Source organism: Hippocampus bargibanti, linkage group LG09 (assembly GCF_051943395.1).
Source record: "Hippocampus bargibanti isolate YZ-2025 linkage group LG09, ASM5194339v1, whole genome shotgun sequence".
Classification (NCBI taxonomy): Eukaryota; Metazoa; Chordata; class Actinopteri; order Syngnathiformes; family Syngnathidae; genus Hippocampus; species Hippocampus bargibanti.
Genome location: NC_142742.1, coordinates 22,187,532 through 22,214,763, shown reverse-complemented (window position 1 = coordinate 22,214,763; position 27,232 = coordinate 22,187,532). Strand labels below are relative to the sequence as shown.

The 27,232-nt window shown below is 41.6% G+C and overlaps 1 protein-coding gene across 3 annotated transcripts; it reads left to right on the top strand.

The window, feature by feature from the left end:
* Positions 1 to 370: 370 nt before the first annotated feature.
* On the top strand, positions 371 to 23,426 carry tedc1 (tubulin epsilon and delta complex 1). Of its 3 annotated transcripts, XM_089005169.1 has the most exons (9): positions 371 to 413; positions 496 to 624; positions 5,569 to 5,650; positions 7,789 to 7,994; positions 11,754 to 11,891; positions 13,470 to 13,535; positions 17,467 to 17,553; positions 20,043 to 20,180; positions 21,265 to 23,426. In XM_089005169.1, the coding sequence occupies exons 1-9, from the start codon at positions 384 to 386 to the stop codon at positions 21,625 to 21,627; spliced, it is 1,239 nt and encodes a 412-aa protein (XP_088861295.1). In that variant the 5' UTR covers positions 371 to 383; the 3' UTR covers positions 21,628 to 23,426. The 3 variants fall into 3 exon arrangements, with proteins under 3 accessions (XP_088861295.1, XP_088861296.1, XP_088861297.1); XM_089005170.1 differs by lacking the exon at positions 20,043 to 20,180; XM_089005171.1 differs by lacking the exons at positions 17,467 to 17,553; positions 20,043 to 20,180.
* The last annotated feature ends 3,806 nt before the right edge of the window (positions 23,427 to 27,232 follow it).

The window sequence follows — 27,232 nt, the reverse complement described above, 5'->3', positions numbered from 1 at the left end:
TTGTCATAAAAAAAATAGCTTTCAACCTATTGTTTAAATAGCATCCAGATATTTAAATGGACTTTAATATGGTATTAGAAAATGTGTGATGAATTATTATTGAAAAATTTTGTCACATCGCAAGTGTATATGTTTATTAATGTGTTTATATTGTAATGCTCCTCAGCGTGACAAATGATGCACACAGTCACTGGTATAGCGGGTCGGTCTTTTAATAAACAAAAACGTAGCAATTGTCACGTTAATACATGAGTTGTTCGCCACAGCTCACGCTCAGTCATTCTCCTCAGGCTCTCCCGCGGACTCCTAGTTTTTTTTCTCGGGTTGTCGGGTCCTCTCTTCTCTCCGTGACGCCACAAATCCCCGACGAGCCCAGCTCAAACATGCACAACACAAGTACCACGCTTACGTGTGTAGGTGTAAAATAAACTCGTGTTATTTTGCAGCGCATGGTTTCCTAAAAGATAAATAATTTCGCTCTTTGGTGCAATGCAGCGACCTAAAGCGAGCGTGGAGGTAAAGCAAGTGATTGGAATTTTGTGTAAATTACTGACGGCCACCGGACTGCACCATGTTCCTGCCCCGGAGACTTTTAGACGGGCTAAATTTGGCGAAGCCAATGTGGTAAGTTTTTCTAAATCCATTTATATGTGACGATGCGGTTGGGGTGGTGGCATCATCTAAAACTGTTTTGCCTTAAAACAAGTGCCAAAATATATACGTTTTGGGGTATTGAGTCCACCTTCCCTCACATTGACCCACATTAATGATCGAAAACTATAGTTCAGGCTGGCATTGTACGCGACGTGAATACACTTGAAGGTGTATTGATATTACCCCAAATACGAATAATATTGACAACAATTCTGCCAAAATCTTTTGTGTTGCAAATACAATATATGTAATACAGTTGTGTCTTGCCAGAAAGAACATTAATGAAATGGCCTAAATTCTGTTTAGACACAATCAGTATTTCAGATATCTGTAATAAAATCACTTTTGCCATTCGTCTGTGTAAGCTCTCAGTCATACAGGAGTGGTCCATCGATGAGGTTTCTTCAGCCGTCATCTGTAGTTCTTTGAAGGTGTCGGACGTTTCACTTCTTATCCAAGAGGCTTTGTCAGCAAGCTAAAATTTGCTGGTAGTTTTGGCCCTATATATAAATCCCTACTGTCCAGACGTGGCAGTGCCAGACTCTGCTATGATAGGTCCCTGCTCTCAGGTTGGAGGGATCAGAGGACTATTCCCTGAGGCTATACTGATTACTTCTATTGTCCTGACTTATTATGGGGTCTACGACTGGCCTGATTGCCCCATTTGCTCTAATATCACCTCATCAGTATAACTAAGCCTGTGTTGCCAAAGAAGTCTTTTGTAGGAATGATCCAAATTGAACCTCACCCCACAGTGGCGATTTAGAGAAGTCGAGAAGGTTTCTTCAGCCGTCATCTGTACAAATTTGAAGGTTTCAGACGTTTCGCCTCCTATCCAAGAGGCTTCGTCAGCGAACTAAAGTCTGACTGGTCGTATCGGCCCTATTTATATATCCCTAATGTCCAGCCATGGCGGCGCCGGACACAGCTATGATAGGTCCCTACTCTCAGGTTGGGGGGAGCAGAGGACCACTCCCTGTGGCCCCACTGATTGTTCCTACATTCCTGACTAACGACTGGCCCATTTCCCCCACTCCCACCGGTATCACCTCATCAGTATTACGAATGTTGCCTAACCTGTTTTGCCTAAGCAGGCTATTGTATGAACGATCCAAATTGAACCTTCTCATCGATGGACCACTCCTGTACGACTGAGAGCTTACACAGACAGATTTAGAGAAGTGTTTTGCTGTTTTATGAAAATAGCTTCTTTTACTCCCCTTAGAAACCATCTATTTTCTTTGGCTAAGATTTTAACCTCATTGTCGTCAAATGAGTGGACTCATTGTAGAAGAATGACTCTCTGTGTCTTTGTGTTGTCATATTTGTTTTTTTGTTTGCTATGTTTATATCGATACAAAAGATACTTTAGGTGAATCGATATTTGCTTAGGGGTTTCGACACAGTACCACCATTATCGAAATCTGTATCGGTCGCGCCGTTGGTCGACATGGTCACGCGACATGGTCACGCGATTTGGTCACGCGACCTGGTAGAGTGACCAGGTCACGTGTCTTGCAGTGGAGCAGACGCCATATTGCTACCGTCTTCAACCATAGCAAAACGAAAGAATTGTGACCTCAGAAGGAAATACAAGGCAATTGTGGCTGTTGAGAATCCAACACGAAATTAAAGCCAAGTATGCCCCAGAAGATTCCCACAATGACGAGGATGAAGAACCAACAAAGACACAAGCGTTGCGAGGTGTTAAGGACGTACAATCTTACTTAGAATCCAGAGAAAATGCATCAGGTTCTTTAGAAATGTTAAACAAGATTGAATCGTATGTGTTAAAAGGTGAAAATGGGAAGCAGAACAAGATTGAAGTTTTTTTTTAATTGCATAATAAGATGTAAGCGTTGCAGTTTCCCTGTTGCAGTGTTATGTACATGTACACTTTATTGTACTGTTTCTGAATGCAATCGATTTTTGCAACAATGTTTGTTTTGTCTGCTGAAGCGTGATGATTTTGAAAATTACTGTACATGCCATACTGTATTAAAGATCCCCCAGTCATGTAACCGGCTTCCGTGTTTCTGTCACAATAAAAAAAAATCTTCCCTTAGCATGGGAAATGATGTGCACTGTCGCTGCTATAGCGGGTCGGTCTTTTTAATAACAAAACAGCAGTTATCACAAACAGAGCCCCAGTCACGTGACCGGTTTATCCTGTTGACACGAGCACAATAAAGAAACGGTGTAGCAGAGCCTATATACATATATTATGATATCCGAACAACATACAAGGCAATTGTGGCTGTGGAGGACAATCCAACAAGCAAATCCTTCATCGCGAAACAGTTTGATGTGACGTGCAGCAGAATACTTCATCAACGTAAGTAATGTAAATGTTGCAGTTTTGGTTTTTCATTCATGTATTTAATTGTGTTGCATTCAGATATCTTTAGCGCTTGCAACATTCCCTGTTTTTAATATGTTTGTACATGCTGGCGTCCGTGGTTTCGTGTGAATAGAACAACGTGAGGATTTTTTTTGCATTTTTGAAAGGAAATAGTCATTAAAAAGTGTAAGTGACGGACACATTTATTTTTCACTTCACTACTGTACAAAAAGCATGCTAGATACGCAATTCATGAACCCAATGATAAATTTACATGCCATATCAAAGATCCCCCATTTATGTATTGGATTGGATTGGATTGGATTTGCCTTTATTAGTCTCACAGTGGAGAAATTTACATTTCACAGCAGCAAAGTGATGAAAGGAATGAAAGTAGAAATACATGAGCTGCTGGAAAGGCAGCCACTCTCGCGGCGCCGTCTTGAAGTCAAAAGAAAAAAAAAAAAAACTAAATAACAAATAATATGACAGCATAGAGACAATATGACAAAACAAAGACACAGAGAGACATTCATTCTTCAGGACTTGCTGTACCCTCTTTGTGATGACACAGAATGATGAAACAGTTGTAGATGAAAGAGGAGAGGATCAAAGCGCCCCCCCCCCCTTTTTTTTTAATGCAGCTCGGCGCAGGACGGATATATCGACAGTACGGTTATATCGACATTTTTTCTGACTCCCGAGAATATCGATATAACGAGACTTTACTGTATTTGTCTTAATATTCTATTTGAGTTACTTTTGGGTTGAGTGAATGCTGGCATGTGTGGCTGCCGCTGCTCTCCCTCAAAGAAATGTATCCTTTGACTGTAAAGTGACCTTGAGAGTTTTGAAAGGCGCTTATAAATGAAATGTATTATTATTATTATTATTATTATTATTTGCTGCTGGTCAGATGATGTTGCAGATATCTGTAATTCGGTTTTGACGATTATCAAGAATTGTTTCAAATTCTGTCACAGATGTGAATGAAGAGTGTACTTTTTTCCATAGTTTATTGGAGCCATGGTGTTTGGCCATAGCTGTGCCTTTTTTTAAACACCACAGACCACTTAGATGTAAGACCCTAATATTACGGACCACATAACATAATTGGTCAAGCCAGTTGCGACAAAGAGGGATATCCCGATCCAACCCTGTGTTCGTAATTGGGTCCAATCGATTAATCAGGGAACATTTTTTTTTTCTGAAATTATATCAAGTCAAAAAAAACGACCAAATAATCCAACGCTATAAGTATATTTACAGCTGCAACAATACTATCTTAAGTTAATATTTTGCAATGGTACATTTTATTTTGGAGGCTGGTCGCGGTCAAAGTGGCAATCAAAGTCAAAGTCAGCTTTATTGTCAAATATGCTTATATACATGACAATACATCACAGATGAAATTACTGTCCTTTCTGACCCAGCGTGCAAGGCACTTATAATGACGTTAACAAACATAATAAACACGAAAACGGCAATTTGCCCAGAGACAGAGGGGAGCCTCTGCATGTCCACATGCCGCCATCTTGGGAAAGAAAATACAGAGAGACATTCATTCTTCAGGGCTTGCTGTGCCCTCTTTGTGATGACATGAAGCAGTTCTAGACGAAAGCTGCCACACACATTCATACATACAAACACGTCTTTGTTCACAGGGGCACCCAAACGCTGGTTTTGTTTTGAAAGTTCACCGACTTAAAGGACAACCAACACCATTTTTTTTGTTTCCTAACTGACATCAGAAAAACATTTTATAGCATCTAAAATCCACAAAACACACAGGCTGACATTTTTAGTAAAATGCAAAACACCAATATAAATTACTTAAAGTGTGCTAAAACTGCAACAAAATGAGCTGTGAATTGAGGATTTTCAGAAAGTCCCACCCCCAGTTCGTGATGTCACACCAAGACGTCTTGCCTTGCTCAAGAATGAAAACAATGGCTTCAGATTCGGAGAAGATGCTTTCTTGTTACTCATCCAGTTATAAATATGATTCAAATAGTTCTGAATAGGAAACCATAAATGTTTGCAATCGATTAAAGAAGTTCTCCCATATCAATTCGAGCCGTCAATGACACTAATTATGCGTCCCACAAAATGCACAAGATGGCGCCCAAGCTCCGTTGGAAATGGGCTGATTTGTCTGCTGAGAATTTGTGTCAGCGAGTATCAAATAGTAGTCCTGATGCAACACACAACGATTCACCTTCACATTATTTGTTTTCCTTCTTATTTTGCCATCAACACGGACCAACACGAAGTTTTGAGTTTTCTTTCTCGGTCAGGGGCATTCCAGATGTAACGTCACATTGTCATCAACTCGAAAACAAGACATCCTGAATATTCAGTGCGAGTCTTAAAACGTAAAATATAGCTATATGTGGTGGAATCTTTGTAAATAACGCTCAGTAGAAGTCATTTGAAGTGATTTTACAAATTATGGACACAACTTGTCCGAAGGCGTCGGTTGTTCTTTAAATTTCATAAAGTAGTAACAATATCCCCACAATTTGACTGTAACGTGTGTACACAATTGTTTTCACTGTATTTTTATTTTCTAGGAGGATCAATTCTGGCAGCTGCTAGCCAACATCCTGCAGACAAGAACTTCATCACCTGCTAGTTGCACACAAGTGAAATATGGTCAGTGGAATTTGTGCGCACATGCACACCAATCGCAAGTGTGGCTTAATTTTGTTAAAATAAATGTAGTTGCCTAAGAGAAACATGTAAATGATCATAATGTGCAACAAAACTAATATTAAGCAGATTCTTTACTTACAGTGTAGGTGTTCAAATAGCTGACATGTTTCGGCGACTACTTCCGCCAAAACTGTTGAAGTAACCGAGTGCCCCATCTTTGACAAGTTCCCTCATGCTTCAAGCGTCAGTCAACACCATCCTGAACTTCAGAATTTTCCATACAAGCAAGCGTGTTCTCATTTACATCAATGCTCAGGCGCATTTCTGGAAAAGGCAGATATGATAGCTGTCCTTCACAAGGACTGTTTGTGTTCGAATGCTGCTTATCTCGTCAGGCTTGCCAAGTTGCTCGGGTTTTGAGTATCTTTCCAGCAAATTTTGGCCTTCACTGGGAGCTCAGTAACGCCTACATTCATAATCGCTCATGATCATGAGTTTGTCAAAAACAATACTTTCTTTTGAAAATATGACGATCATCCTCTGTCACGAATCCAAACGGGGAATCAGAACCGGGATTGTTTAAATTCAAACAGTGCACAACCCTCGTTTTTCAGAATTAGAATTGAGTTATGGTTTAATAAATAACTGAACCAGGTCTGCCTTTTCTCATTGAAAAGACAATTGCTGACCTGAACCAGGTCTGCGTACTTCCATCTACGCAATATCAATCTTCTTCGCTCCTCACACCACTGCTATCCTCGTTCATAGTCTTGTCACCTCCCGGATTGACTATTGCAATTCACATCTCTTTTGTGTCCCTCAGAAACTTCTCCACACCCTTCAACTCGTCCATAATTCTTCAGCTCGGATCATCACCAGAACCTCATCCTTTCACCACATCAGCCCCGTCCAAGAGCTCCACTGGCTCCCGGTCAAATATAGAATCAACTTTGAAATTCTTCTTTCTACATCTAAAGCTACCCATAACCTTGCCCCCCCATACCTATCTGACCTTCTTCAAATTTCTATTCCCTCTCGTTCACTCAGATCCTCTTCCTCCCTCCGCCTCTGTGTGCCACCCCCCGTCCCCCAGCCCCGCCCGTCTCAGCACCATGGATGACAGAGCCTTCAGCTGCTCTGCCCCCAAACTTTGGAACTCACTTCCTCCCAACATTTGTAACATCGATTCTCTTCCCACTTTCACGTCCCATCTCAAAACCCACCTATTTAAAATTGTGTTTTCTGTGTAGCGCACTCTCTTGTTTCTATTTATAATTGTATTTTATTTATTGCATTGTATTTGTGATTATATTTTATTGATTATTGTCAAGTTAGGTTGGTTTTTTGAGCTCTCCCCCTAACTTGAAAAAAGGTTTTGACTGTGTTGACCGGGATTACACTGGGACTTCAGTCTTTAATTCCAATGATGAGACAGATTTCTCCTTTCTTCTTCCTCTTTTAATTTCTCTTCTCTTTACTCTTTGAAAAGACAATTGCTGATTGCAAGGTGAAAAACCTTTGAACAAGGTAAAAACACAAACGGCAATTAGGTTTACATTTGAAGGCAATCTTAACAGGCTGGTTTTGACATTAAACCACCAATTCAAATAATCAAATAAACGGTCACAGTAACAGGTTCTCTCACCGTCAACCACCCTGGTCTTTACACAGTTGAACTCCACTGTACCAGGCAAATTCCTAGAGCAGTACTTTAACCGAACGCTGAGCAGTGTCGCAACTGACTATTTTAAGGGGTGGTTTCTTCTGGTGAGAGCCTTCCTGATTACTGAATGGCTTTCAGCTGCTGGCACATTTGTTTTTATTCCAGTTCTCTCCTCTGGGGGGAAAATGGTGCGAAACTCAACTTTGGACTACAGCTTCGGCCATATTTGTAGTTTGCCAAGACACTGAACTTTGGACTACAGCTTCGGCCATATTTGTAGTTTGCCAAGACACTGAACTTTGGACTACAGCTTCGGCCATATTTGTAGTTTGCCAAGACAATTATACTACCTATGCTTGTACGTGACTGTAAAGTGTCCTTGAGAGCTTTGAAAGGCGCATAAAATGTAATGTATTATTATTATTATTATTATTATTATTATTATTATTTCCTCCATCATGCGTCTACTCTGTAGTGACCCCTGAGTGCAAGATGCTGGTGCGTGCAGGCCTGTGGCAGAATGGTTACTATGCTGCCTGGATGTATCAAAGCCAGATGGGAGGAGTCACCAGTAGAGAACTCCTTCTAGCATTGGGCTGGCTGCTTGCTACTGGAACGCTGGAGAAACTTTTGACCCGACAAGTACAACAAATGGACAAAACACTTGTCCCACCCATACTTGTAAGTCTGACTAGGACAGTCATACACAGTACATGCCATTCAGTATTTGCACAATCCTTGGACCCTAAAATAGCTTAAAGGACAACCGACGCCTCCGGCGGACAAGTTGTGTCCATAATTTGAAAAATCACTTCAAATGAATTCCACTGAATGTATTTTACAAAGATTCCACTGCATATAGCTATATTTTACGTTTTAAGACTCGCGCTGAATAAGTCTTGTTTTCGAGTTAATGACAATGCCTGACATGACATCACGTCTGGAACGCCCCTGACTAAGAAAGCGACACACAATGCTGATGAATGTTGCTGATGCATGTTGGTGATGAATGTTGATCCGTGTTGATGGCGTAATTAGAAGGAACACAATAATCAATAACACAATGGTGAATCGTTGTGTGTTGCATCAAGACGACTATTTGATACTATTTGAGACAAATTCCCAGCAGACAAATCAGCCCATTTCCAACAGAGCTTGGGCGCCATCTTGTGCATTTTCGGGGAGCTACATTGGAGTCCAGACGCCTCAAAATGATACGGAGGGACATCTTTAACCGATTGCAAACATATATGGCTCTTTTGATGATTGCATATGGCTCGCCGATAAATATTACATATTATAATACGTATTGTCGTTTTTTTCGCCGTTCATTTCCTGTTGGGGCTGCAGTTGGAGGAAAGCGCAATTTTGATTGGATGACACTGACCTAGAATGGCCGAAAGCGCCATTGCAAATTTCCCCATTGTGGGACGAATGAAGGTATTCTGATTCTGATTGATTGGATGATAGTGGCCGTCATGTTGAAATAGGTAAACACCCCTTTAAATGAGCCCAACTTGTGCACTTCAGTGTGAAGGCACCGGAGCATTAGAGGAGAGAAAATGTTCTGATTCTAATTTGCAATGAAACAATACCATCGATGAAACAGTCGAATGTCAGTGACATTTTAACAAGCCCCATGTTGACGTTAGCATCAACATACTTCTGCGAGAAGTAGATTGCAGATAGCAAGTGTGGAAGCTAATGAGCCGTGTGCAGGCTAGTTAGCAGTAACTTCGCCTCTGGACCGGCAAATTGAATTTCATTCCGATCGTTTTCCTGGATTTTTACCAAACACGAGGAACGGAAAACGTTCCATGTTAACGGTGAGTACTATCACAAAGTTATTTTAAATAATACATTCTGATATTTTGTTGAAAAGTAGCCGCGCCTGCACGCGTGTGTGTGCGCGACGCGAGCGTTTGTATGTGCGCGCGTGCGTGTGGCTCTCGTTGAAAAACATTTCTAAATATTTTACTTTAATGGCTCTCTTAGTCAAAAAGGTTCCCGACCCCTGTTCTAGAGCAAGGCAAGACATCCTGGCGTGAAGTCACGAACAAGGGGGCGGGACCTTCTGAAACTCGGCATCTCCGAGGTCATTTTGAAGAAGTTTTGGGACACTTTAACTCATTTTTTATTGGTGTTTTTCATTTGACTAAAAATATCAGCCCGTGTGTTTTGGGTATTTTAGATGCTACAAAACGTTTTTCTGTTGTCAGGAAACAAAAAAATGGTGTCGGTTGTCCTTTAAACTCAAGTTAAAAAAATCTATTTGTTCTATGCACACCCACTAGTATAAGCACAGCATTCTGACGAACATTGCATTTGATGAATATGAATCGACACTAACGTCACTTGTTTGTAATCCATCAGGGTGAAACCATTTTGCCATTGGCTGTCAATGGAAAATGACATCATAGGGCTTCGGTGATTGCCACTTGTTTTCTGAGTTTGGTCATGTGACATTTGTAAAGTGGTCTGTGATTGGCTGTTTACCTGAGCCTTGAGCAACTATCATCAGTTGCTCAAGATACTAGTGCAGCGTGTTCTACCGGAAACACCTTAACACTGACAAAAAATGAAGAGTTGTGCTGCATGGACAGAAGTGTGGTTGATGGCGAAGCTGCATGACAGAGTGACTGACCCAAAATACCGTATTTTCCGCTACATAAGGCGCACCGGAGTATAAGGTGCAACCCCAATGCGTGGTGTATTTTCAACTTTTTTCCATATATGTACAAGTCGCACTGAAGTATAAGGCGCACCCCCAATGAATGACAAAAGTTTTCCAAGTACTATAATCTCTAAATATAAAAAAAGACTTCCAAATATAAGGCACACCACATTATAAGGCGCTACATTAAAGGACAACTGACACCTTCGGACAAGTTGTGTCTATAATTTGTAAAATCACTTCAAATGACTTCTGAGCGTATTTTACAAAGATTCCACAGCATATAGCTATATTTTACGTTTTAAGACTTGCGCTGAATATTCAGGAAGTCTTGTTTTCGAGTTGATGACGATGCCCTACGTGACGTCACGGAGTGAACGCCCTTGACTGAGAAAGCAACACAATGCATTTTGGGTACTTTTTTTCGTCTGAAAACAGTGTACTATTTATTTTAGTGTACGATACTAGTGCAGCGTGTTCTACCGGAAACAAATTCCTTGTGTGTTCTACATACTTGGCAATAAAGATGATTCTGATTCTGATTGATCGCAAAATTAGAAGGAAAACACGGTAACAAATGGGGTAACACGCATAAAGAAGGTGCAAGTTTACACACATTCCCAGCGGACCAATCAGCCCATTTCCAACGTAGCATGTGCCCCATTTTGGGCATTTTCTGTGCGCTACATTGGAGTCCATATGGCTCGAATTGATATGGAAGGACTTCTTTAATCGATTGCAAACATTTATGCTTTCCTCTTCAGAACTATTTGAATCATATTCATAACTGGATGAGTAACAAGAAAGCATCTTCTCCGAATCTGAACTCTCTTAAGCCATTGTTTTGATTCTGGAGCAAAGAAAGACGTCCTCGCTTGACGTCACGAACAAGGGGGTGGGACTTTCTGAATCTGCCCAGTTCCATGCTCATTTTGTGGCAGTTTTGGGACACTTTAAGTCATTTTTATTGGTGTTTTGCATTTGATTATACAACAAATATAACAACAAAAAAGCAAGGCTCATGAGAGCGCTTGCTGACGGCTGCCATCTTGGAAAAAAAATATGCGTCATTATAATAATAATATTTTGTAATATTTTATATATATGTATCATTATTAAAATGAAATTATTAATATAAATTATAATAATATAATATATATTAATACTATATATAATATTAATATGAATTATATTAATAATATAATAATTCATTTTAAGTGCCTTTCAAAGCTCTCAAGGACACTTTACAGTCACAGACAAGCAGAGTTCCTATAATAAATAAAATACAATCACAAATAGAATACATTAATAAAATACAATTATAAATAGAAACAAGAGAAGGAGCTACACACAAAATGCGATTTTAAATAGGTGGGTTTTGAGGTGGGATTTAAAGGTGGGAAGAGAATCGATGTTACGAATGTGGGGAGGAAGTGAGTTCCAGTGTTTGGGACGTGCTGAGACAGGCAGGGGGGCACAGACAGGTGGAGGGAGGAACAGGATCTGAGGGAATGAGAAGGAATAGAAGTTTGAAGAAGGTCAGATTGGTAAGGGGGGGACAAGATTATGGAGTGCTTTCAATGTATAAAGAATAATTTTAAATTTTGACTGAAAACTTCGGCAACCGTGGATAGAAAATGCCGAATACAGATGGAATCAAAGCTCTTTGAAAAAGGAAACAAAAGAAATATAAATAGCCCACACTTTTGCTTACATTTGGTAGTGCAAGGGTATTTGATTTGACATCTTGTTTTCTGTTTTTCTAGATGAAATGTGAGAATCCTGAGCAGCCCCCGGTGGAGTGCGACTCAACGAGAAAACTTCAGTGGCTCATGGGTTGCCTGAGACACCAGGGACGGATGCTCCTGGCCATGCAGGATGAGCGAGCTTCTTTGTTACATGCTGTGAGGAAGTTCATCTCATCTAACTTGCGAAACGCAACTCATTTGTTCGGTTTACTATTGTGCCGTGGATGATTTTGTCCAGCTCGAAGTGATTGGATCTGGCTTATTTGTTGCTCATGCATGATTTAGGCATTGAAAGTTAAACCAAAAATATTGACACACTGTCAGAGATGTTTGATCGGACCCTGTGGACAAAGGCTCGAACACAGAAAGATTGTATTTTACTGCCGGCAGGCGACGCAGCCATTCATGACAGACGCCTGAATTCTGCAGCCCTCTGCCAAGCTATTTATTGAGAGTATATGCAAATTAACGGGATACATTAGTAAAACATAGTTGTCTAGTTTAGAATACCACACCTCTTGAGTTCAAAGCACAAACAGCTGGAAGTAATAAAACATTGTCTTTTCCATGAACTGATAAATTTGTATCCTGTCTAATGAGCTCTTCCTGTGAAGGAGTTTCAAGTCGTAAATTACTCCTGTGATAAAGGAGTTTCCCAAGTCCTAAATTCTGTCCAAGGCCAGATCTCCTAGATGAAGATGACAGTTTAACAAACTGTGTCTGTTGACCTCAGATTGACCCCAGGTTTTCTCTGCTTCAATTGTTTATTCGAGTCACACATGTTCACTAAGCATATAACAGCATGACACTTTTAAATATGATAACTTCTTATTCTCCATTACACACAGACAAGTGTATGTGGATACTGAGAAATTTCACCAACTGAAGTGCGGACACATTTGCTGATTAATATCATATCGCAGCATATCGTGAGCAGGAAAACTCGTCCCAAACTTTACCTCCCAAGGGTCATGGAGTGTGCTGGAGCCTATCCCAGCCGTATTCGGGCACTAGGCAGGGGACACCTCAGACTGGTTGCAATAGCTGTCACGTCCGCTCGATGCGTGGTGACAAGACTCGAGGGACGCCGGAAGGTCGTGGGGATCGGATCCGAAATACACGGTGGAGACAGTGATTCAAATAAAGAGTCTTTACTGAGCAACATCAAACATAACAGAACGTCGAGAGCTAGGAAGGTAGATGACTATAAACAGACCTTCGCGCGGAAGGGTGACGGGGGACTTCCAGGATTACGCCGACAACAACTGCACGGTAAGGGTGGCTTTTATAGCCAGAAGGCACAATTAAGGAAATGGGGAACAGGTGCGTGAGTCAGGAAAGCCAGGAAGGGAGGGGCCCGCTCCAAGGAGCTGCGGAGGAAGAGGCAGGAGGGGAGAGGCATGCTCCTGACGTCGACGAGGATGTGACAAAGGCAGGGCAAACATAGACAAACAAACATCCGCTCTCACATTCACATCTATGGACAATTTTGAGTGTTCATTCGGCCTGCAATGCATGCTTTTTGAATGTGAGAGGAAACCGGAGGACCCGGGGAAAACCCACGCAGGCCCTGGAGAACATGCAAAACTCCACACAGGGAGGCCATGCATTCAATCAAAGCTAGCACCTCTGCACTGTTAGGTCGTCACGCACAGCACTCGACCACCAGGCTGCCCGAATGAATGTGTAGACTACAAACAACTGATTATATAATGTTTGTTTTTTACTTCCCAGGTTTTTTCTGCGAGCCAACCTTCTCGATCATCTACTGCAGGTCAAAGCTGTGGTGTGCTGAATGAGGTGAGGACGTAAATGGCCACTTGTCATGCAACATGTATTAAAATTAGAGCTCCGACTATCAAATCTGAAAGTGTTTAAAATCAGACACACATAGTCTACATCAGGGGTCGGGAACCTATAGCTCGCAAGTTGACTTTCATTCCGGTCGTTTGGCTGGATTTTTGCCAATCATGAGGAACGGAAAACCATTCATGTTAACGGTGAGTACTATCACAAAGTTATTTTAAATAATACATTCTGACATTTTATCGAAAAGTGGCCGCGCGTTCGTGCGTGTGTGTGTGTGTGTGTGTGTGTGCGTGTGCGTGTGTGTGTGCGTGTGTGTGTGTGTGTGTGTGCGCGAGCTCGCGTGTGTGTGTCTCACTGGAAAACATTTCGAAATATTTTACTTTTATGGTTCTCTTCGTCAAAAAGGTTCCCGACCCCTGGTCTACGTTCCAAAGAAAATTAAGTTATCATAAAGTAGCACCTTTGAAATTTCAAGCAATTTGTTTAATTTTGGACACACTCCAATTTTCAATTTGTTAACATTTAGATTCCTCTTCACCCACCCGAATCATGGATGCATTGTACCATATTTTCCGGTGTATAAGGTGTACCAGAGTATAAGACTCCCCCCAATGAATGGTGTATTTTCAAACTGTTTCCACATATGTTACCTTCAGTGGCGGTCCGCGCATTTCACACCTAGGCCTTCAGTGAAGTCCTGCTTAGTCTGACTTGAACAAATATCCCTCGTAATACCATAATTTATGACACAACGGCTGGAGATATCATTTACAAAAGCACACGCACGCACACGTACTGGGCGTGGGATCACCTTAATCGTCTACAACACAGGCTATTTTCCGGAGCAATTACACATCAATAAATCTGCATCAGCAATTAGAACTTGTCACTATACGTGATACTGCAAACACTTAAAAATAAAAGGAAATTCAAAATCATTTGTCCACAAAGTTTTATGAAGTCCACCAAGAATATGCAATCTTTAACAAGATTTTACGCTAAATTACAAAATGTCAGTTTAGTATAAGAAAAACAACAAGACGTTCACAAAACGAACTATTTGTTGAAAATAAAAGTAAACAAATCTTTTTCATTTGTTCTTGAGAATAGTCTTACCTACATGCAACAGCGAGTTGTCCTCTAATTCAGCCATTGTGGGTTAAAAAAAGCGAGTAGATATACTTGGTTTTTCTGCTAAAGTTTCCGGGTCTGATCTGTTGTCAGCTTGGTTGATTTGCATAACGCTGCATCCGGTGAAGGCTGAGGTAAAGTGAGTATCCAATCACAGGACGCGTACGTCATGTTCAACGCGAGGCCCTCTAGCTGGCCTTACTGTGCCAACTCGTGATCTGATTGGCTATCGCAACTGTATATCAACTACATGTACCTGTTCATGTACAGAGCACAGACGCCCTCACTGTTGATTCTCAAGGCGTCGGTCAGATTTCATACAGCCTGGCGACACAAACTAGCTGAATTCTGATTGGATTAAAAACTCTTACATAAAACTACAACACTGAAAGGAGCATAACCAAATGGATATTAACATCAAGAAAACAGTATGTAGAATAATTATATATATATATATATATATATATATATTTAGAAAAAAATACTTTTTTAATGAAATTGACTTTTATTATAATTATGATAATGATGTCTGATTATGTTAGGCCAGCAGAGAAGGCCTTGCTGGCCCTGACGGCCCACCACTGGTTACCTGTCTATAAATACAGGTAATATCTGATTTACGACTGGTGTGAGGTACGACCACTATCGCCAGACTTTTTTTTTTTTTTTCTCTCTATGTCTGGGACCGCTATGGTGGCAGAATGTCAACTCTGCAGCGTGTTCGCGATGCATTTAGTAAAATAAACACTTGAGATGGTCCTTCTTGTTTAGATTGAACAAGTAGGATGTTTATTTGCCGGAGCACAGAGAGCAACCGCTTCTCTCAGCATTGTATAAGAACTATTTTTTATCGCTGTCAAAGGATCATATGTAGCGTTGTGGCTGCGTTGCCAGATGCGCTCAACATTCAGCATGCCTCATTCATCTTAACTGAGAATATTACAGCATTGCACAAAATGAGGATACAAAATAACTTTCATCACAAACGCGTACGAAGATTTTGGCCAGCCAAGCGCGTGATAGTGTCTCACTACCTGTTACAATGGCAGCGAGGGGAGCGTCCACAGACGCCGAGGCGGGTGGGCGTCGACGCTCGGGAAGAGGGTCCTCCGACGCCGGCCAGGGCGAAAGCCGAGGCGGGTCGGCGCTCGGGCGCGTGGGATCGGTGTGACGAGAAGGCCACGTGGGGCCCACGGCGCCACTGGCTCTTTGAGACTTTTTTCCTTCGGTGTTCGCCTAAGTCCGAGCCTGTGTGGTGGGCGACCTCTTCTGGCTTCTCCGTTAGCAGGGAGAGCCATTTTTTTAAAAGTGGGGTCAGCAGAACAACACAGTAATAAAAATCAATAATACAAAATATAAAATGATACAAATTACACTAAAAGTTATACAATTAAAAATTGAACTTTAAGCAGTTTGGTATATCGTAGTATTCAATAGAAAACATTCTTTCAAAACAAAACATTTACATCGTATACTATCCTGTTGTATAAACCTCGCTGGGCTGCCTCTCCCGGCCGTTCTCCACCCGCTGTCATTCTCTAATCACGGACACAGGGCATTTATACGGTTTGCGATCACCTCGCCAATGCCGGATGATTGACTCACCTCGCCACCGTACCTGGACTCTTCCTTCGATGCGCGAATATATCCGGTCCGAGGTATTTTCCCTGCGTCGCGTAAAATTACATCATCTTCCGGGATTGCGTAATTTTGCACCCTCGTGTGCCATTTGCTTTTTGGCGTAGTAAGCGGGTCGGATCACCCCCTGCCTTTTTACTTGCTGTGTTTTCTTTTATTTGTGAATAAACATCCTGCTTGGGTAGTACGTCTCTGCCGCCTGCTTTGCAATCACAAACTTTCCACTACATTCCGACGAGTCAGCTGCCGTCACTCTCGCTCGGAAACGTGACAGCTACGGATGACTCGGCTACAGGATGTTCTTTTCTCTTCGAATATCTATCCAATGACACTTGCTCTCACTCCCACGGGCACATCACTAGATTTCACAGCCTCCTTATTCTTTAATATCGTACTGATCGTATATTTCGCCATGCTGTATTCCCTCGCCAGATCAGACACTCGCACACGTCCTTCATATTTTGCGATTATTTCTTTCTTAAATACAATAGTTGAACGCACTACTTTTGTTTTGTCACTTTAAGCATCACTTAATTTCTTTGGAGGCATGATTAGTGGCAAAAACTCTTTGTACACCTATATTAAACGCTAGAGCAAAACGCAGCACGTCCGCTAGCGACAACAGTTGGTCACGGACAGAGCGATACACCCGTGCGCCGCTCAGCTCGCCACCCTCGCGTACGCACTCACGCGTCGTATTGGCGTTCGAACACCGATTGATGTTCGAACGCCTAAGCAAGAATATCTCTAAGGTTTTGTTCAAACACCGATTTGTTTGAACTGTGAGGCGTTCGAGAACCGAGGTACCAATGTACTTTATAATATTATTTAACTCTTTAAATTTAGTATAACCGTACGCAGGTTAATGACTCTTCAGCGAAACAACATATATTGTGCTTAAAACGTGTCACCCTTCAAATTCACTTCTTGCTCAAAACAGCTGACTTTGCAAAGTCCTCACCTACATCTTGGGTGCGCCTTATACACCAAAAACTATTTTACTTTATAATATTATTTAACTCTTTAACTTTAGTATAACCGTACGCAGGTTAATGACTGTTCAGAGAAGAAACAACATATATATACCCTTCAAATTCACTTCTTGCTCAAAACAGTTGACCTCACATACATCATTTTGGGGTTTGTGTTTTAGATATGCATTGTTGCACGGGAAGTTTGTGACCTACTTGAGTTGTACCTGAACTGGAAGCAGGTGGAGAATGTTTTCTGGACCTGGATGGTGAGTTGAATATTTGCTGAGCTCCAGACTAGCATTTTTAAAGTGAGTAGCACAGTGGCCCTAATCTAATCTAGGTTAGTTAAAAAAAAAGTCAGATAGCCCAATGCTAATGAATGAATGCTACGCTAGTTAAAAAAAAGTCCGCTATCCTAATGCTAATGAATGAATGCTAGGCTAGTTAAAAAAGTCCGCTAGCCTAATGCTAACAAATATATGCTAGGCTAGTTAAAAAGTCTGCTAGCTTAATGCTATTTGTCTTGCTATTCTATTTGAGTTACTTCCGGGTTGAGTGAATGCTGGCGCGTGTGGGTGCCGCTGCTCACCCACAGAAAAACTTATCCTTTGACTGTAAAGTGACCTTGAGAGGTTTTAAAGGCTCTTATCAATAAAATGTATTATGATTATGATGATTATTATTGTTATTATTATTATGTAAAGTTTCTGGGGGTTCTGTGTGTAAAATTTTAGGGTGCACGCTATGAATGAACTTCACCCATTTTCACGATCTTACTGATATATAAGATTTTGTACATTGCCAAATGTTGTCAGCAGTAGCAACAACAACTAATCAATTACCAAATGTATTGGTTGCATATGTGCGGCTAGCTATTGACTTGCTCCCAGATCTTAGGTGCCACCATTGAAAGGACAACCGACACCTCCGGACGAGTTGTGTCCATAATTTGTAAAATCAATTTAAATGACTTCTACTGAGCGTATTTTACAAAGATTCCACCACATATAGCTATAGTTTACGTTTTAAGACTCGCGCTAAATATTCAGGAAGCCTTGTTTTCGAGTAGGTACGCCCCTGACCGAGAAAGCGACACACAATGCATTTTGGCTACTTTGTTTGGTCTGAAAGCTTCATGTTGATCCGTGTTGATGGCGAAATAAGAAGGAAAACACATAAATACGCGATGGTGAATCGTGTGTTGCACCAAGACTACTACAGTGATACCTCGGTTCTCGACCATAATTCATTCCAGGACCTTGTTTGAAAAGCGATTTTTTTCGAACACCGAAACCATCTCTTTGCTCCTGTCACTTGCGAGTTGACAGCGGGGGAGGGGGGCTGCCTCTCCCAGCCGTTCTCCACCTGCTGTCAATTCTCTAATCACAGACACGGGGCATTTATACGGTTCGCGATCACCTCGCCAATGCCAGATGATTGACTCAATTCGCCACCGTACCTGGACTCTTCCTTCGATGCGCGAGTGTATCCGGTCCGAGGTATTTTCCCTGCGTCGCGTAAATTTACGTCATCTTCCGGGATTGCGTAATTTTGCACTCTCGTGTGCCATTTGCTTTTTGGCGTAGTAAGCGGGTCGGATCATCCCCTGCCTTCTTACTCGCTGTGTTTTCTTTGATTTGTGAATAAACATTCTGCTTGGGTAGTATACGTCCCTGCCGCCTGCTTTGGCATCCCAAACATTCCACTACGTTCCGACGAGTCAGCTGCCGTCACTCTCGCTCGAAAACGTGACAGCTACGGATGACTCGGCTACAGGATGTTCTTTTCTCTTAAAATATCTATCCAATGACACTCGCTCTCACTTCCACAGCCAATCACTAGATTTCACAGCCTCCTTATTCTTTAATATCGTAATGATCGTAGATTTCGCTATGCTGTATTCCCTAACCAGATCAGACACTCGCACATCTCCTTCCTATTTTGCGATTATTTCTTTCTTAAATGCAATACTTTTGTCACTTTTAGCAGCACTTACTTTCTTTGGAGGCATGATAAGGGGCTAAAACTCTTCGTACAGCTATATTAAACGCGAGAGCAAAACGAAGCACGTCCGCAAGCGACAGCAGTTGGTCACGGAGAGAGTGATACACCCGTACGCTGCTCAGCACCCCACCCTCGCGTACGCACTCACGCGTCGTATTGGCGTTCGAACACCGATTGGTGTTCGAACTACGAAGCAAGAATATCTCGAATATTTTGTTCGAACTCAGATTTGTTCAAACTGTGAGGCGTTCGAGAACCGAGGTACCACTGTACTTGAAATAAGTTGACACAAATTCCCAGCAGACAAATCAGCCCATTGCCAAAAGAGCTTGAGCGCCATGTTGTACATTTTGTGGAACGCTACATTAGAGTCCAAACGGCTCGAATTGATATGGAAGGACTTCTTTAATCGATTGCAAACATTTATGCTTTCCTCTTCTGAACTATTTGAATCATATTCGTAACTGGATGAGTAACAAGAACGCATCTCCTCCAAATCTGAAGCCATTGTTTCGATTCTAGAGCAAGGCAAGACGTCCTGGCGTGATGTCACCAACAAGGGGGCGGGACCTTCTGAAACTCGCCATTTCCGGGGTCATTTTGAAGTAGTTTTGGGACACTTTAACGTGCGTGTTTTGGGTATTTTAGATGCTATAAAACGTTTTTCTGATGTCAGTTAGGAAACAAAAAAATTGTGTTCGTTGTCCTTTAAGGGCATTCATACACAAAGCTTGTGTTTGTGTATTTGTAGGACAGTGTGGTTGATTCTCATGAGAAGAATGCTGTCACCGACAGACCGTCACATCTGAGGGAAGCGATCACAAGCCTCCCAAGACAACCGATTTCAAAAAAAATGGACAACATACTGCTGAAATTAAAAACAATGCAGGTGCTCGATGACATACGAGTTGCAAAAATGAATAAAATGAAATTGAAACTTTATCTTTACTGATGTGAAATGTAAATGTCTCCAATGTGCGACTAACAAAGGATAATCAAATCTAATCAGTTTCAGTATGTTGGAACAATGTGATAACATTGTACAGTGATACCTCGGTTTACGAATGCTTTAGCTAACAATCTTTTGGCCTTACGAACATTAAATTTGCGACAATATAATCTTGGCACAAGAACTAGTTTTCGGGAAAGACACGGAGCGCCACAATGGCTGGCGGACTAGTTTCCGGCGGAAGAACACCAAACCCAAACAGCACCACCGTGGCGCTTTGAGTGCACTCAGTGCGGACGTGGTTTGGTATGGTGTGGATACTTTTGCTTTTTTGGGACCGAAAAAGACCCCACCACAGGCTAGTATTAAGATCAAGAGGACACAAAATAAAATTACGGTCGAGCAGAAGGAGATCATCGAAAAACACGAACGAGGTGTGCGTTTGTGTGACTTAGCGTCACACTACCAGTACGTTAGGTCCACCATTGCTACGTGTGGCTAAGGGTGTTTCTGTGTTTTCTAATCAACTGTCTCAGGCAATAGAAGAGGTTGAAAAACTTCTGTTGATTTGGATTAAAGAAAAGCAACTAGGAGGGGACAGTGTGAGTGAGGGTATTATCGCCGAGAATGCACGGCAACTTCACTCGGATATCATCAAGAAGCAACTACATTAACGACCATCACAAAGGTAAATAAAACAACTTTATTGTACTGTACAGTTCATTTAATTATACATTAGCACATTGTATTATACATAAAATAACGTATATTTTATGTAGTTTTAAGGCTTATTTAGTAGAAAATTATGTTTCATGAGCACCTGGAAATGGAATATTCTCATTTTAATGGTTTCCTATGGGAAATTAATGTTTGGAAGACTCACTTTTCGCCTTACACACACTTTCTGGGAACCAATTTAGTTCGTAAACTGAAGTATCACTGTATTTTATAATGTATTTTATAAATTAAGATTTTTTTCCAAGTAGCATTTTGTAGACTTGGCTGTTCTTCTTTTCCCAAACAGAAGAGACAGAAGACTAGAAGACAGGACGAAGGAGGGAGACTTTGCAGTGGCATGGATACTTGCCATGACATGTCTTTTCTCGAATCTTTGCCTCCTATGTTGTCTATCTCTCAGGCATACCGAGCCAGATTCCAGTCCGGGAAGACAGTTAAGAGCTGCTCGGTCAGTTTGCATGGAACAGTCGAGGAGGCAGACGTACTGTCGGTGTCTCAGGTCATGGGCCCGCTCACCCAAACTGAGAGACAGCTGCTGGAGTGGAGGGACATGATAAGACAGGCTAACAGGACGACGCTATATGAGATGATTAACAGATTGAACAAACTGATAATGCTACCGCCTAAACATTTTGTGTTCAACACATGAAAAATGACATCTGTTGTACCTGGATTGTTTTTAGGTGCTCGGGGTCATCAGAACATCAACTATTTTTTCATGCGTGCCTGTGAAAGTGATATGATATAACTGAACATTATTTATAATGCGTATTTGAAGGGGAAGCAAACCCAAGGTGTTCATTTCAAATATTTCTATCGGCTCCTGTTTACTTAAAGGACAACCGAACAAGTTGCGTCCATAATTTGTAAAATCACTTAAAATGACTTCTACTGAGCACATTTTACAAAGATTCCACCGAGGCGGGGGTAAATGGCGGGAGTAACTATGACCGACTCTCTTACAGTAAGCGCCTCATACAATACGGGGAGCCGGACGAACGGATGAACGAGTTCCACTGTCCCTACCCACCCTCCGGCGGGGGAACGGGCCTGGAGGAATCAGCGGGGAGGGAAGACCCCGCCGAGCCCAATCCGGCACCGCAAACAGACACGAGGCGCCTGAGGCGATATTCGCTAACGGCGGAGGCACCCTCGATCTCACAACGTGCGCACAGGCGCCCGGAACAAGAAGCGCGGATAACGACGAACCCACCCGCAGTGCCACTATCAGGCGACAGAAGCGCCGAGACGAAGGTAACTGCCACAGAACGATGAAGGAGCGGTGGGTAGGATGACCGAGCGAGGGCGAGATAGGTACGGATAAGGCCCTCAGGAAAAGGTTCCACGGCGCAACCCTGCACAGGGGCTCAGTACCTGAGGGTAGCGGGTTTGTTATCAGCCCAGGGGGCGCCCAACCCCGAAATGATGCACAGGGGAGCTACGTTAGAAGGACGCATGTTAGCTGGAGAGGCAAACCAGCCACAGAAAAATGAAAGGTGCCCCCACCGCATTCTATGCCGCCCGAAACTGGGTTTGGGTGAGCCCAGACGATGCTACGACCTGACCCAGAATCCCGCCTGGACGTGCTGATACCGTGGCGCCACGGCCTTACGGCTGGCCAAGGTTAGCGGCGAGGGTAGGTCCCCCCGTCGCGCGAATGCCGCTCGACACTGGGATGGGGTGCGCCCGGATGATGGGTGCACCCTCTCCTGTTACCTACACCGCATGCGTATCAAGGACTCGGTGCTAAATGACCTGCAAACGACCTGATTCTGGGTCAGGGTGTCGTAAGTAGCAGAGCAGCTCGATCGCTGCGATCTATTGAAAGTCATCCCTCGATCCAAACTTCTGATGCTTTCTTGTTACTCATCCAGTTATGAATATGATTCAAATAGTTCTGAAGAGGAAAGCATAAATGTTTGCAATCGATAAAAGAGGTCCTTCCATATCAATTCGAGCCGTCAGGACTCCAATGTAGCATCACAGAAAATGCACAAGATGGCGCCCAAGCTCCGTTAGAAATGGCCTGATTTGTCTGCTAGGAATTTGTGTCAACTGGTATCACATAGTAGTCTTGGTGCAACACACAACGATTCACCATCGCATTATTTATGTTTTCCTTCTAATTTCGCCATCAACACGGATCAACACGAAGATGTCACGTCAGGCATCGTCATCAACTCAAAAACAAGACTTCCTGAGTATTCAGCGCGAGTCTTAAAACTTGAAATATAGCTATATGCCATGGAATCTTTGTAAAATAGGCTCAGTAGAAGTCATTTGAAGTGATTTTACAAATTATGGACACGACTTGTTCGGAGGCGTCAGTTGTCCTTTAATTATTCTTTTTTTTATTCCATGCACGCTAACAGATTACCTTTTCACAAAGGGTCAAAAAGGTTTGGATTTTCTTTGTGCCTAATAAATTCAATGGTCATTTGAAAATTACATTTTGTCTTCCCCTGGCTTGTCTATGGGTGATCTTCAAATTGCTTTGAGTTGAAACCTTTTGTGTGTGTGATAGATTTGCAAAAAAAAAAAAAATGAGATCTGGTGGTGAGCAAATACTTTTTCTGTCTCAAACGTCTCTCGAGCCCAAACCAACCTCACTGTTGATTTCAAATGTTGCTCATGGCTTGTTCTACAAACCCTCTGTTGTCTTTAAAAATCACTCTGCCAAGTCCCAAAAAAATCATTAAATGTTAAATCACACATAGCTATAATTAAGAATTCATGTGAGCAATATTATCGCCATATAACATGCAATATTTTATTCACTATTCATGTATTCTAATACCATGTCAAGTCTTCTGTCATCTTGTAACCGATAACCGACCAAACGCTACTTGTTCCAAATGTATTATTCCTCTGAGAAATTGCTTCAATTTGCAATCGAAGAAAACCGCAAATTTGAACGCGGATTTTTATTGTAGACAATCAAGATACACCTGTTCAACAATAATGTCCATGATCTCACAAACAAAAAAAAAGACAGTCACGAACACAGAAAAAAATCTGAATGACATTTGCAACACAGTAAAGAGAACTTTATGTACGTCAAGAAAATGTATCTTCAATCTGGAGGTCTGAAGAAGGCAAAGTATATACTTTAGAATAGCCGTTATCCTTAACCAATACATATAAATCATAAAATACAATTTAACATTTTCATAATTTTATAGCCGTTCATTTAATCATAAAGGCTTATCTAATCTAATACAGTGACCTTGGCTTATGAACTTAATTGGTTCCCAGACAGTGTGTAAGGCAAAGTGTGTATCCCAAAAATTTATTTCACATAGGAAACCATTAAAATGAGAATAATCTGTTCCCAGGTCCCCATAAAACATAATGTTCTATTTTCAAATTTTCTGAGTCTTAAAACTACACAAAATATACCTTATTTTATGTAGAATAAATGTGCTATGGTAGTATAATTAAAGACATAAACTGTACTGTATAATAAAGTCGTTTTATTTACCTTTGTGATGGTCATTGAGGGCTTGATGGAATCGAGTGGCCGGTTTCATCAGCATTAAACACTTGATGAACGTAGCCTTCTTTCACCATCTTGAGGAATGATCCCTCATAGGTGCTTTCTCTGCGATAATTTTACCTTGTTCCTCATCAATTGTGTTCTGTTTAGCTGGGTCGATAGCTTTTTGCATCAGATGTACAGATGGCTTGTGCAGGTTATTTGTGGAGCCTCGTTGAAGGGATATTTTAACCTTGCAATCTACACTCTGCCTTTGTACTGTATTAAAGTTGAAATAAGTCCAAATTTCACAGTTTTCTATCCATTTTGTCACTCTCTCTGTCGTCTGCCTGTCTCTTTAATGTTTAAACCACCTACCTTCACTGCTTCATTCTTGACCAATCACGTGGCTTAAACTAAAGACTGGGGGCGGGTTATAGAGGACAAAAAAATTGTCGGCAGCCATTTTCATTTTTTGGGGGAATGGCTTCACTCTCTCTGTCTGCCCCCACACCCCCCATCACTGCTGCATTCTTGACCAATCACGTGGCTTTAACCGACGACTGGTGGCGGGGAATAGAGGGCCAAAACAAGCGGCTGCCATTTTTTGTTAGGAGAACGGGCTCGGTCGCAAACGACACATCACTCATTGTGGCAGCTCCGTGTGTATCCTAAAAAATAGTTTGCATGCAAGATAAAATTTTCATAAATTTAACGTTCGTAAACCAAAAAGCCAAGGGGTTTGTAAACCAAGGTATCAATGTAGTTAAGGAATTATAATTATGCACATAATTATGCAGTTTTACTTCACCACACATGCAAACTAAACTTTTGGTCCTTGGTAGCAATTCTCCTTTCATCGTGAACACTTGATAATATTTTGACATTGTAACAGTACATGGAATTAAAATCATATTCCCTTTAGCAGCAACAGTTTGCGCATTGACTGAATGTTTATTATGTTCCTCTCGTCCAAGGGTGCCAAACTTTTTTCTGCGGGCCAAATTGTAGTTACGGTTTCCTCTCTGGGGCCGTGAATTTAGGGAAGCCATTGGAATGTTTGATCGCCTCGACATAACACATATTGAGCGCACATCAAATTAATGAATAACTAGTTTTCAAATTTGAACTCTAAAATAATGACTGTTATTGTGGTCGACACGGGATAATTGGAAATTTTGGTTCAGACTTTAGCGAGCATATTGGCACTTGACACACTTGATTTGCTCTCACGGGCCGAATAAAATGCAGTGTCAAGCTAGATTTGGCCCCCCGGCCTTGACTTTGACACCTTTGCATGATACCAATGATGGAAAAGAAGATGACTGTACTTGGTTATTTTAACACAATGTGTCATAGTACACAACCAAGTGCTTTCTCTTCCCTTATCAAGTGCCAGCTGAATGAAACTGATTAGCAAATGAGTATTTTTAGGAGTTCATGAATGAAAACATTTAAAGCTAAAGAAGCACAGATGAGTTGGAAGTTGAAACAATAGAGGTAATCAGTGTCGCCCCAGGAAGTAGTCCTCTGCTCCCCCCAACCCGAGAGCAGGGACCAATCATAGCAGAGTCTGGCATTGCTACGTCTGGACAGTAGGGATATATATAGGGCCGAAACTACCAGCAAAAGAATTTAGTTTTCTGACGAAGCCTCTTGGATAAGAAGTGAAACGTCTGACACCTTCAAAGAAGTACAGATGACGGCTGAAGAAACTTTTTCATCGATGGACCACTCTTGTACGACTGAGAGCTTACACAGACATAAAGTAAGAAGTGCAAGAAAAAGTCCTTACTCGGACGAAAAGTAAAGGGGACCAACTTTTGGGCAAGGCAGAGCAGCTTGATGTGAAGCATAGTCAGAGCAGAACTGACCACTGCCCCTATTGTAAAACATGGATAAAGCTGCTTTACTCCACCTGGCACAGGGTGTGTTGTATCTGAGCAGGGTGGAATTAAATCTCACGATTATCAAAGTATTCTTTGTTGCAGATCATGGGTCTTTCAATAGGATAATGACCTCAAACACACATTTAAGAACAGCAAATAATGCCCAAGAGCTAAATACTGAGGTGTATTCTGAGGTGGCCTTCCATGCGCCTTGACCTGAACAATTTTAGGAAAAGATGTCATTATTATTTTCCGAGCAAATATTGTGATTTTCTTTTGATTCACTATTTTCTTTACATCAAGCCTGTGCAATGTTCATGATAATAATAAAAATACATTCAATTTATAATCGCCTTTCAAAACTCTCAAAGACACTTTATAGTCACAGGATAAGAACAAAAATGTTTTTCTGCACGTGAGCAGCGGCGGCCAGACGCTCCAGCGTTCACCGAACCCGGAAGTAACGCAGACACATCTAACTCCAGAATTCCGACTTTTAACTCAGAATTCTGACCTTTAACTCTGAATTCTGATTTTTAACTCTAAATTTTGATTTTTATCTGAATTCTGATTTTTAACTCGGATTTTGGATTTTTAACTCAGAATTCATGGACTGGTACAGTAATGTTTATAAAGAGCTTGAGAGTTTTCAAAGGCAGTTATAAATGAAATGTATTATAAACATTGATAAACACTCATCCATCCAATAGTCCGTCCATCAATCCCATTTTTTTATTTTCATGAGGATGAGGGCCGTGGTGGGCACTGGAGCCTTTCCCAGCCGTCCTTGGGCAGTAGTTGGCGGACACCCTGAACCGGTTGCCAGCCAATCACAGAGTCAAATAGTGTCAACCATCCATTCTCAGACCTAGGGGCAATTTTAGAGTGTT